Consider the following 14,227-nt stretch of genomic DNA (forward strand, 5'->3'; position numbering starts at 1 on the left):
AGTATTGATTTTGGCTCAAATATGTTTTTTGGAAAATTTTTGTTTACAATAGCATTGTTACCAAGATTTACTGACTTAAGAACTTAATGAACATTTTTTAGCAGTTTCTTAGTGTCCTATGTAGATTCTGTTGCTCACATCCTTTTTCATATGAACTATATAATATGTAGCAAGTCTTCACTTAAGTTTTCAATAGGTTCTTAGAAACTGTGATGTTAAGCAAAATGACATATAAAGCCATATTTACTTTAGGCTAAATAAGCATATTTTTGCCAAAAATATCATTAAACTAAAATTATATTTCGTTCTAGTTAATATTAGTAAAATCGCCAGATGGCACTGTATTTAGTACGAAGAAGCAGGGAGGTAAAACAGCAGAAATGGCGATAACATTTCCGATGTAGAGAATTTCTTTAAGGTAGGAAGCGATGACGACAGATATGGAAATCAACGCGTATGATACGTTTTTAACGGAGAAATCAGTTTCTGCGCCAACAACGCCGACAGAAAGTAGTAAAAGTATACAGTCCCGCAAGATGAGATGTAAAGGAAGACGAGTTAACTTTCCCAACGACGACATGATTGTAACTGGTTATGTTGATCCACCAGATCCTTGGAGAACTGGTGAGTATTTTCTTATATATTAAACGTCAAAGATGTGTAAGATATTCAATACATTTAATATATATATATATGTATGTATGTGTGTGTGTGTATATTGATATGCAATTTTAAAGTAAAGATACATATACCACTTACTTGTATTATTATTATTCAAGGCCAGCCACTTTATTATTTCAATGATAAATAAAAATTATTTTGAAATACAAATAAATATAATATATATATATAAAAACAAAGAAATAATTAAAAATAACATTTGCCTTAGGATAATTTTAATATTTTTGTACATAAAAATCTAATGAAATGTGAAAAACATGAAAATTCACTTTGGTTATAATTATAGTCGTTTGTTTTTCTTTTTGTAATACGTAGGAATTGCGAAAGATTTGACAAAATAATTACCGTATAATGACTTTGTCCCACTATACAAAATCTATTTTTATTTTTTTATTTTTTTCTATATTTGGTAATTTTTTTCCGGTGTAAATTATTTAAGAAAATTGTACGTGAAATTTGCCATTTTATTAACCTATAAAAGTTGATTAAAACTTCCAGCGAAACGAATAATTGATGCTGAAAATGAATCACGGTAAATTGTATCTTTGGAGATAGATACATATTTATTTGGAAAATAAATTCGTACTTTAGAAATTGACTCCGGCGATAAGTTAATAAAAAAAAATTTGATAGGACTTCGTCAGTTGAGTATTTTGAAAGATTTTATACTTTCTTCTACTGGTATTTATTGAATTTTTGTTTTTATTCAAATTTGTTTTATTTGGAATATCAGCTGATGAAGACCTATCAAATTAGGTTAAAAATGTTTTTGTTTCATTAAACTTTTTGATGGAGTTGATTTCTAAGGTGGGAATTTAATTTTTGACATTTCCTCTGGTTTCCTCTGACATTCAGTTTCTATTGTTTTCAATACTTGATACGTCTGTGAAAAGTTCATTTTATCTTTATTGCATAAATCTACATATCACAATTTTTTAATGTCTAAAAGAAAAGTACAAAAACTTTTGATATATAATTGTAAAAGAAATTTTATTTTCAGATTTGATTCTAATTTTGTAATTGGTGTTTTAGTATATATTTAGATTATTTTGAATTAGATGTTAAAAGAAAATTAAATTTTAATAAAACTTAATAAAAATATTTGACCATCACTTTTAAGATTTATAAATTAGTACAGAATTATGTTGTAAATAATAATAAATTGCTTTGGTTATTTGAAATAAAGACATTATTTTTGTAACATTTCAAGTATTATTAAGTGAAGTCTTGAAAAGTTATAGGATTTTTATGAAAATTATTTTTGATTATCCAGAAATATTATTGATTTGATTGAAAAATATTGTTAATTTTAGAATTTTGTTTAAATAGTTTTGCTATATATACTAGTATAAAAGTTGACTATTTAAGCCTGAGATAATGTCTTCAAAATTAGATGTTGATTTATATGCTGGGTATAAAATACAAACTTCAAACTTCTACCAAAGAGAGCTAAACAAGTGAAACAGCACTAATAACAATTACTAGATATCACTTGAAAGGCTTCTCAAATATTTTCAACTAAAAGTCGGATTTGATAAACTTATTTAACATAGAAATTAATATATTAATTAAAAATTTAGTGTAAATGAACATTAATGCCGTTTCTAACAGCTAATGTGCAACTGTTAGCATCACTGATGCAAATGACAGACCACATATGCAAACGTAAACTATAGTATTCTGTCATATATATGAAATGAAAGAACACTGTAGTATAAATAGTAAAACTATTATGATATTATTTAATGTTTTGTTGTATTTATTGTAAAACATTTAGTATTTTGTTGGAAGTATTGATTTTGGCTCAAATATGTTTTTTGGAAAATTTTTGTTTACAATAGCATTGTTACCAAGATTTACTGACTTAAGAACTTAATGAACATTTTTTAGCAGTTTCTTAGTGTCCTATGTAGATTCTGTTGCTCACATCCTTTTTCATATGAACTATATAATATGTAGCAAGTCTTCACTTAAGTTTTCAATAGGTTCTTAGAAACTGTGATGTTAAGCAAAATGACATATAAAGCCATATTTACTTTAGGCTAAATAAGCATATTTCTACAGCATATTTTTGCCAAAAATATCATTAAACTTCTAAATACCCAAAATTCCTCTAATATGAACGATTGAAGTAAATGTGAGTTCTGTATTTCATATTTAAGAAAGATTAATGAAAAAAAGTAAGATAATTATTTATCCAGTTTTGGGAATTAGTGATGGTGATCATGGTGGTGAGTGGTATGGGGTGGTTAAATCTTTATGCTATCATATACTGTATCCACATTTCAGTTCTGGCTTCTTGGCATCCTACTGTGTGTTTGGAGACAACTTATAAAGTAATTATAGGTTTAAATCAGCATTTTCAGCTGAAAATCTTGAGGTTGATTTATATGCTGTCATATACGGTAATTAAAAGTTAGCAGTCTTGAAGTTAATTTGTTTAAGATTTGAAGCAATAATTTCAAAGATTCTTTTAGATTTACATTCAGTCATGCTTGAATGTAAGAAATTCTTAAATACATCCATCTCTTTTCAGAATATTAAACAAATAAATAAATATTTAAAATATTTTTAGAATGAATATAAAAGAAAGCTATTTTAGCAACATTAAAGCAGTATCTTTATATTAATTTGGAAAGTATGAAATCTGAATTTTTCAGAATTGAAATATTCAATATATTAAATTTGATGACAGTATTTTTATGTATATTTGTTCAAAATAAATTACCGTATTTACTTGGGTATAAGTCAATCTCATGTATAGGACGAGGTGTGACTTTAGAGATCAAAATAAAAAAAATTAGATTTATTAATACAATTCTAATTTTATTTTGTTTAATCACAAAATATTATCAAATGCATGTATTAAGACAGACAACCATATTTGCCTTAATACATGAGGAATTGAAAACAAAACCAAAACATTATTGTGTGATCAGGAAAAGTTTATTTTTAATGATTCAGAATGTGCTAATATTCATTAAAAATAACAATTTAACTAATATAAAATAACTATATTTATAATCATTGCTAAATGACCTGTATTTCATTAATGTTTTTATAAATAACGAGAAACTATTTTCTGTGAACGAATGAGATGCAATGCAGTTTTTAATTGATGGATGTAGGATTAAACCAATAAACAAAGGGGTGTATGTCTTAATTTGTTTACAGTAAGTGTCAACTTACGATAAATAGACTGTAGACCTATAATGACAGCATGAAGTATACATGGTTCAAAGAAATTATTACAAAAACGCAAAGAATCCTTCGTTCGCGCATATAGGGCAACCTAGGTTTTTGAAGCAGTGAAAAATGAATAAAAAACTTGTTTTATATGCAAGTAAATATGGTATTAGTTATTTATTAATATTTTAAACAATTTATTAGTTATAAAATATCAAATTTATTTAACATATATTTCAAATATTAATTAAAACTTAAAACTTTTCTTGACATGCTTAATTACTTTTGTGTATTACTAATAATAATAATAATAATCAGATAATAATAATAATAATTATTATTATCTGATTATACTTTGAGCTGAGAGAAAGCAGTTAGTATTCTTGAGTGTGCATATTTCTATTTATCAGAATTCAATATTTAGTTCATTTTGGCAAAGATATACATCTTTTTAATTATTCATTTATGATGANAGAACCCGGTGGAATAGCTTACTAAACATGCTGGAAAGATTTTTATTACTTAAAGATGATGTCCGAAAAAGTCTAGAAACTTAACCTAACCCGGATTATTTTGTACAAAAATTAGATCAAAATTAGGAGATAAGACTTTAAATAATTTAAGTTTCTTGAGAAGTTATTTTTTAAAAAATGGTAAACAATAAAATGGTATTAGGTACTATATATTATTTCTGTTTTATTTTTATTTTTCTGTATTATTTTATTTATGTTTCTAAAAGTTATTATTATAGTTTGTTTAGAATAACACTTTAATTTTTATATTCTATATCTTTGAAATAAAAAATGTGAAATGGAAATCAAAATTACTTATATTTTTTATCACCTTAATTTTATTTTTCAGGAAAAAGATTTACCGGTAAACCGGTATTTTAATTTTCATTTACCGAATTACCGGTAAATGAAAAAGTCGGTAAATTTACAATCCCTATACACAAGTTTATAAGAAATAACTTTTCATTTAGTTGTGTCTTCTACCAATATCTATGAGTAGGAATAAATTCTAAATAATCTTCTGTTGATGAATACAGCTAAAATATTATACTAGTGAAATGTTATTCCATTCATTATTTAAATCTCAGTAATAAATTATACAAATGAAGCTCTAGTTAGGAAGTGTTGAGATAGCAAGACTATAACTCAGTTTCCAAAACAAAATAACTGAAACGAAATGGGAAAATAAATAATGTAAGTAACTAAATATAAATCTAATAAATCAAAAATTATCTTTTATCACATCTTTAGTACTTTGTATGATCTCTTATCTGGATACATGCAGCAATACAGTTGGGCACTAACTATCCTATAACAGATTTGCTCACAGATGTTGTAACTGCCACCCCTGACCTCTCATACTCATAGATGGCTTAAGCTGACATTTCGCCAAGTCCCACAAATGTTTGATGGGTGATAAATCTAGGGTCTGAGCAGATGAAGGAAGTGTGACAATGTGATAGACATTTCTGGAATATTTTAGTTGTGTGTGGCTGAGTATTATCTTGATGGAAAAATGGCTGTTTGCAGCCCTACTATGAAAAACATGTGAGGACATAGGAGGCCCTAAAAATACCACTGTGCAATCAATATTCTTCATACCACTATTAGGAGTGACTGACTGTCATATGAAATGGCTTCCCAGATCAGCACACCAGCAGCAAGTGTAATGTGATAAAGGTAGGATTGAAGTGTTCACTGATGATCCTCCACACTTGTAACACAGTGGTTGCTCCTCACAAACAGAACTAGATTCATTACTAAAGACAATAAGCAAGTAGTCTGTAGCAATGCATCTTTTCTGTCATGGCACCACTGCAAATGGAGCCAATCATGTTGTGTGATAATGGAAATATATGTAGCAGCAACTGTGCATACAAATTTACCTACTGATGATAAAGAAAGAAACAGGATTCTTTAACAAGGCTTCTATTTGTCTCTGGATAATGACAAAGATGCTGTTGCAGCTGTTTGTTGTGTTTGTCTCTTATGCAGATGACCATCTCTCCTGGTGATCTTTCTGTCCCCAATTGATTCGGAAAATCGACGCTCTACTGTATTTGGTTTTACTGATCATTGCTATATTAAGCCACAGACATACGGAACACAAGATACAATGAATGATAGAGAAATCAGGCAAGAATTATAAGTAATTATATATGTCTTACAACAAATTATGATATTTCCTATAAAAATATATGCCTCCTGGAGAGATGCCTGAAAGAAGTACTGGATCCATCTCATAAGCACAGTCCTTGCATAGTACTAAATGAGGCACATCTATTGATTGACTTGAAATGCAACTCTTATTAGGAACCAGAAACATACCAGAATGCTTATAAGTATTTGAGGAAGGAAAATGTCATCAGAAAAGCTGACTCATTATGAAATGTATGTGCACAGACCAGTACTGGAAAAGTTACATAATCACTGACATGCTGTATCTGTGACTGGACCTATCATAGAGGAAAAATTGAATCTCTTCTGCAACACTAATTGAACAAGCTTAACAATGCCTTTCAATAAACAAACTTTTCCTAATATAAGTAGTCTGGGTGTTGGGAATGGTGTGTGCAGCTATATGGTTGGAGTAGGCGCACATCACTATACCCTTCACATTGAGTAGCAACTTATACATTGTACTAATCTCCTGTACACAATTTCAGTACTAGACTTCTTTTCCTATTATTATTATTAGATATGTGGAGTTTAACCTCATTTGCATATAATGTTTCTTTAAGGCAAATTTAATCCTTTTATACATATATTTGTTTTCTATAGAATATTTTATTGTATATTGGAACCAAGAAAGAAATTGGGATTTATTGGCAGTTTTCTTTATCCATATTTAATGATTGTATAGTTATAGTATCAGATAATAACTTTACTGAGAAAACAAAAAATTTCAATATATCTTCCATTCTTCTAAAACCAATTGCATAATTATAATGCAAGCTAAAATAAAAATGCCCATTGCATTTCTATAATTAAATGTTTTATTATCTAATTTTGTTGTTATTATTATTATTCATAAAACAGTGTTTTCTAAGAGGAAAAATTGTTAATAGGAAAAAAAATTGAACTGTTATTTTATAGCTATAAAAGGAAATTCTTTATACTAGAATATTTTTATAAAGATTGTAATCATCCATCCATGACAATCCAATATCTTCCAATTATTTGTTACATTACAGTTCAGTTCAAAAGAAAGTAATCGCTGTATTTANCTCAAATATTTTACGTTTTTGATACTAAATTAACTTCTGAAGTATACTTTTTTATTGTTTTTATATTTTTCAATATATTTATTTTGTTTGTACAAAATAAAAAAATAATTTTTAATGATACAATAGTCTTCGTTAGGCTTAACATTGATGAAAATTCAACGCGAAGCAACACGCAACGGAGGAAAAGTTCAACATGGGATAGGTTAATATATTTTTTCGTACATAATCAGTTATCTGAAATATTGATTTTTCCGAACAACCCCAGTCCCCAATTGATTCGGATAATCGACACTCTACTGTATTTATTTTTCAACATAGTCACCGTTAAGGCTAACACATTTCTCCCAATGTGTAACAAGTTTTTTTCATTTTGTCACTGAAAAATTCTTCTGACTTTTCTGGAATCCAGGACTTGACAGCTGCCTTCACCTCATCGTCCGAGGTGTAATGATCACCCTTGAGGTCTCTCTTGAGTAGAGGAAAAAAATAAAAATTGCAAGGTGCAAGATCAGGGGAATAAGGAAGGTGTGGAATCGGTTCAAACTTCAGGTTTCGCATACCCTCTCCAGTTGCACATGAGGTGTGTGGACGAGCGTTGTCATGTTGCAAGATTATTGGCGCCAGGCTGCCTCTAACATGACAAACTCAATGTCGGAAGTGTTTTAGAGTCTGTATGTACTGAGAAGAATTAAACATTGCAACGAGGGACAATGGTAATCGTCTGTAGCAATGATCGGACGTCTGCTGTGTGTTTCATGAACAATTATGGCTTTTCCGGGCTTGTAATCACAAAATTTTATTATCCATCGATTTACAACAGACCTATCAACAGCCTTTAAAAGACGATGAATCTTAGTAGGAGTCACTTTTTTAACAGTTAAAAATTCGATAACAGCACACTGTTTAACTCGCGTTGACATAGTATTAGAACACATCTCCATATTTCCACTTATCAAAATATACTGAATGAACACAACAACCTCAAACTGTGCATGCACATAGAGGGGGAATGTTACTTCCATACGCCACCTGACATTCTTCTGAAAATCATTTCATTTGCGCTCTACAAGCATGTGTGCATTACTTTTCAGCCTATTTTTGCTTCCATCAATACTTTTCTTAGTTGCATACCAACCTTTTGGTTCTAACTGAAAAACCTTTCTAATAAACTGTAATTATATAGTCTTGTCTTTATCCATAAAATGTGATATCCAAATAGGAGTTGCATGAAATGTTGATGTAAGAATTGTCGACATAAACAGTTTAAAATGAATTTGAATGGTGGTTTTCATTTGACTAGTCAAATATTTTAGGTCAGCTATAAATCTTGTTGCTTGTTCTATAAATCTTAAAATGCTTGTCAAAAGAAAAGGTAAGTGTAAGTAACTCCCAAACATTTAAATTACAACACATTTTTAGCAATGTTCTTTCCGGATAAAAAAATTTTTTCCCTTTCTGAACTAATCTTCCTCCCTGATGAAAGATCATTATTTTCAATTTTGTTGGATTAATTTTTAGTCCACTCTTTTTACAGTAACTTTCAGCTGAATTTATTTTCCTCTGAAGGAACACCTTTGTGGATGCTATTATTGCAATGTCATTTGCGTAAATTATACTATAAATAATTTCATTTGCAATTTAATTCTATCTTCATTTCAAAATATACCAGAGTTTAAATTATATATTATGAGGTTAAATAAATGAGGAGATAATGGGTTGTCTTAGAGGAGGCCTTTCTTGATATTCATAGGTTTGTATTGAAAAGCATATAATTTAATAATTACCTTTCAATTGCCAAATAGTCTGTTTTTTAACAAATTTAAGGCTAAATTTATGTTTGAGTAATTTTATTACAAAAGTTTGTCAATTGAAATATAGTCAAAGGCTTTTTTCAAATCTATAAATACAACATATAATTTTTGCATTTATGCCTAAATTGATGTTCTATGACTGATCTTAATAAAATTGATACATATTCCATTCCTTAACCCTTTATAAAAGCTATCTTTTTTTTTTTCCTTCTCCCTTTATAAGCTGAAATATTTGATATAATGAACACTAATGATATTTATGAGAACAAAATATCCTAATCACAAGTGCAATGAGATTGAAATTTCCATATGCTATGAATAGATAGTTGTAGGTTTCAGTCTTCATTTGCTTTGTTTTATTGACATAGTATTTGATTACTTCAAATACTGCTATTCATTTTAACATGATTGTGCAGTTTGTTGGACTTTACATTATAGATCTTTTTATCTATAAATGCAGTTTTATCAATTAAAAAGCTGTTTTATTTTATTCTGTTTTGTTTTCTACTTTCTTATTACCATCTTAACTCAATATTGTGAAAATAGTAGTTAGTTATCAGACACTTTTTTTTTTTTATTTGTTTGCTTCTTTTAAATTGTCTTCTCTTATTTCATATTAGTTCCTTTATATCAATAAATAATCTAGTTTGCATGTTTATTTTATTTAGAATCATTGATTAATTGGTAAATGTTTTATAGCATATTAACCCTTATTTGCAATCTTATCGAGTAACATGGATAGAATGCCTGGATTATACAGGAATGAAGTTCAAATTGTAGCTAAGAAATGATATAAAATCTAGTCCTAGTCTGGCCTAGTCCTGGTCTGAGATTTTCAGGAATATGGTGTGCTTATAAATTGATGTAAGACTATGTTTATTTAAAACAGTCACTTGAGTTAAAGATCATTCATATTAGCAATTTTTATTAAATAAAAAATTATTATTATTATTAACTATCAGTTCTTCTTAAAGATGATCACTTAACTTATACTAGTAATACTTAGCACTGTATTGTTGTTTTTCCAATGTATAAAAAACGTGCTTGAATATACTGTAATTTTGAGCAGATAACCTGTGGATTTTCTGTGTTTGAAAGGGGTGCAATGGAGATAGCCTATGTTAAATTCCATTTACAAGTTTATTCACACTATACAACTGGCCAGAGGGAGGCAACTGACTCACAGGACAGACAATTGTCTATTCATACATTTATGAGAAATGACAGTTAAGTGTTTAACTGTAACTGCTGTTTTTACAACCCTGACCTATTTCAATAGATTAAGATTTAATTTTTAATAAATACTTGCAATTAAGATACAGATTAATTTCAGTCTAATACAAAATACAGCTAGAAATAATTAAATTTTTATACAGTAATTATTTATGATTATAAAAGCTTTTGGAAATAATTGTAATATCGAAAATAAAATCATTTTCTGTTTAGTTTTTTTCTGAGTTTATTTTATTATTATTACTGAACAAAAAATTAGTGATAAAATAAATAAATACAATTTATTGTTTTTATTTTTACATCTAATTTACATAATTGGGACAGTTCATAAATGGTTGCAATTGACTTATGGGAATGATCAGTGAATATAGGGATAATTTCTCAGTAGCCATTTCCCTGTTAAGGCTAAATACCATACTATGCACATGAAGTGTCTTCAGACATGCTGTTAGCTGAGATAATACACAAGTGTGAGTTTGTGTGTATATGTATGCCACTGCACTAAGCCATTGTTTTTGCTAATGCATACTTGGATTGAAAGTTATTTAATAGTCTAAATTTTATACAAATATAAGTTTTTAGTGTAGAAATCCATTTTATATTAATTAGAGTTTAAAAAATAATGCAAAAAGGTAATATTATCTTTAGTTTCAATTTGTTAATTATTATTGAATTAAATTTAATAATTATAATAAAAATTGTAATTTAATTTTTATTTAGATTTTATTCAAAAATTATTTCAATTATTAGGTATTGTTGGTCTAAGATAACAGTCTAATTGCCTACTGTTAATAAATAATATAAAACAATTTTTCTAAACAGTTAGCCAATTATATAGTCTGAATAATGTGGAAATTAATATGATTACAATAGAATATTTGAAGTTGGTTGTTTATGTATATCCACAATGATTTGTTAACAGTAATGAAACAAAAAAAGCAATAAAAATAAATTAAAATATTTAAAACAATGGAGTCAGAATTGTAATTACTTAATTGTACTGTGAGTGAGTACATGAAAAATTGCACGTGGATACCCAAGAAATCTGTTTAAAAAAATGGTATGATGACCTCATGTTAAATCAATATAAAGTAAAGATAAAACAAGAAATTAAAAAGTACATATCGTTTCTATATATTAAAGGTTTGTACGAGAAATATCAAAATTTTTAGTGAAAGTTTAATCAAATTAACTCCAATCCAAAAAAACAGGCTATCTGAACTGATGAAAATAGGACATATTTATATTAGATTTTATTATTAGAAATTAGAAATTTAATAAGGAAAGAAAGGATCCATTGGAAGAGGAAGGTGTTGTGTATAGATTGCAATGCACATGCGGAGTCCTGAATTTTTACGTTGGTGAGACCAAACTGAAGTTGAAGGTCAGACTGTCGGAACATCTCGCCGCAGTACGTTTAAAGGTCAATAGTTCCCTGGTGTTTTTGCATTGTAGTATTAATAATTGTCAAATTAATGTTAATGAAGTAAAAATTGTGTATAAAGAAATAAATACTGTAAAATGGAAATTTAAAGAGCATTTTGCAATCGTTATGCAAATTAACTCTGTAAATTTAAATAATGGTGTGGCGCCAGCGGAATGCTGGGTAAACCTTGTTGGATATAAAAACTAATCACCGAGTAAGAGATTGTAATGAATAGCTATTGTGATTGGCAAACTGAATTGTATTGTATATTTTGGAGCCCTACTGAAGAGGCCAGTGTACTGGCGAAATGCATTTAGGGATAAATACGATGTAATAAAAAGGTTTCTAAGAAAAAACTGGTTTGCTTTTTTAACATTTTATTTTAATTCTATTTCATTTAATAAATGTTTTAGAGTTCAGAAGGTTTTATGCCACCGTAAGTCAGAAAAGAAGGGAAATTGAACTTTCGTGCACTCACTTATAGTACAATTAAGTAAGGAAAAAAAGCAATCTTTTAATGCTTATGGTGGTAACTGAATGCCACTAATTATCTTGCTTTCAACAGCTGCCATAGAGATGTTGTGTATACAGTAGGCCAGATTGTACAGAGACTTTATTTTTGTTTTTGCAATTTTCTTCAGAATGTATATAATGCCTTAGCAGATTATATGCAAACCGTGGGTTATCTGCACAAAATTAGTATTCAAAGTCAGGTTAATTACCTGATTAGGGAAAGAACCCAGAAGAAAAACCCGTAATTAATGTCAATGACTTGCAATTCAATAGCTAAATAATTATCAGCAAAAGTAAAAACTAGCTTACTGTGTCAGTTTGACAATGTTCTTTTACACATTTCTGATTTGCTTGCTACACAAGTAGGGATTGTATACCAGTTTACCGATTTACCGGTTAACCGATAAATTGACAAAAAAAATTGACCAAAAAACCGAATTACCGGTAAATTTCAAAAATTTACCGGTAATTCGGTAAATGAAAAATTCATACTAGAAATTTTTATGTAGAAAATATTGTGTTTATAGATATTTAAAAGGGCTAAAGGGACATTGAAAAAAAAAATACAGATAAGTGTAAGCAACAATATACCTAATTATTAATTTTATGTGAGATATTTTTTGTTTAATTTTAATTTAAACTTTCTTGGGTTTGAGAGGCACTGTAAATTGTACAGAAAGCTCTAGTTAGCATATGTGATTTGTGCTCTGCCGTTTTTTGAGATTTTTAAAGGTTTAAAATCTTTACAATCAACGTTTTTCTTAAAGAGTAAGTAAATATCTCTTTTTTTAATATTTAAAAATAATAATACGTAAATATTTCACGTATTTTTTAAATTAATAGCAATTTTGAATACACCACATTATGACAGGACATTAATGCAATATTATTGCAAAATAACATTAAAATTTGTACCTTAAATAAATTTTTTACTTCTAACAACTGTTTAAAATAATTAAATACAAATATTTATTACAAGATTCTAACATTATGCCTTAAGATTGTGCAAAATATGTATTATTCTAACCTTATTTTCGTGGGGAATCCCCATTACTCTCACGAAAAGAACTTTCTTTAATTTTAGATTGTAGAACCCGGTGGAATAGCTTACTAAACATGCTGGAAAGATTTTTATTACTTAAAGATGATGTCCGAAAAAGTCTAGAAACTTAACCTAACCCGGATTATTTTGTACAAAAATTAGATCAAAATTAGGAGATAAGACTTTAAATAATTTAAGTTTCTTGAGAAGTTATTTTTTAAAAAATGGTAAACAATAAAATGGTATTAGGTACTATATATTATTTCTGTTTTATTTTTATTTTTCTGTATTATTTTATTTATGTTTCTAAAAGTTATTATTATAGTTTGTTTAGAATAACACTTTAATTTTTATATTCTATATCTTTGAAATAAAAAATGTGAAATGGAAATCAAAATTACTTATATTTTTTATCACCTTAATTTTATTTTTCAGGAAAAAGATTTACCGGTAAACCGGTATTTTAATTTTCATTTACCGAATTACCGGTAAATGAAAAAGTCGGTAAATTTACAATCCCTATACACAAGTTTATAAGAAATAACTTTTCATTTAGTTGTGTCTTCTACCAATATCTATGAGTAGGAATAAATTCTAAATAATCTTCTGTTGATGAATACAGCTAAAATATTATACTAGTGAAATGTTATTCCATTCATTATTTAAATCTCAGTAATAAATTATACAAATGAAGCTCTAGTTAGGAAGTGTTGAGATAGCAAGACTATAACTCAGTTTCCAAAACAAAATAACTGAAACGAAATGGGAAAATAAATAATGTAAGTAACTAAATATAAATCTAATAAATCAAAAATTATCTTTTATCACATCTTTAGTACTTTGTATGATCTCTTATCTGGATACATGCAGCAATACAGTTGGGCACTAACTATCCTATAACAGATTTGCTCACAGATGTTGTAACTGCCACCCCTGACCTCTCATACTCATAGATGGCTTAAGCTGACATTTCGCCAAGTCCCACAAATGTTTGATGGGTGATAAATCTAGGGTCTGAGCAGATGAAGGAAGTGTGACAATGTGATAGACATTTCTGGAATATTTTAGTTGTGTGTGGCTGAGTATTATCTTGATGG

General features: G+C 28.1%; 1 protein-coding gene across 2 annotated transcripts in view; it reads left to right on the forward strand.

Annotated features, from left to right (window-relative positions):
• The first annotated feature begins 326 nt into the window (after window positions 1-326).
• Window positions 327-14,227, forward strand: part of LOC111619165 (protein phosphatase 1 regulatory subunit 37-like) — a 50,147-nt gene continuing 36,246 nt past the window's right edge. For both annotated transcript variants that reach the window (XM_023360852.1, XM_023360851.1), the window contains exon 1: window positions 327-624. In XM_023360852.1, coding sequence (XP_023216620.1) covers window positions 429-624 — 196 coding nt within the window. In that variant the 5' untranslated portion in view covers window positions 327-428. The remainder of the gene's footprint in view (window positions 625-14,227) is intronic.

This window comes from Centruroides sculpturatus, unplaced genomic scaffold, assembly GCF_000671375.1.
Source record: "Centruroides sculpturatus isolate CEXI.00-Female unplaced genomic scaffold, Cexi_2.0 scaffold79, whole genome shotgun sequence".
NCBI lineage: Eukaryota > Metazoa > Arthropoda > Arachnida > Scorpiones > Buthidae > Centruroides > Centruroides sculpturatus.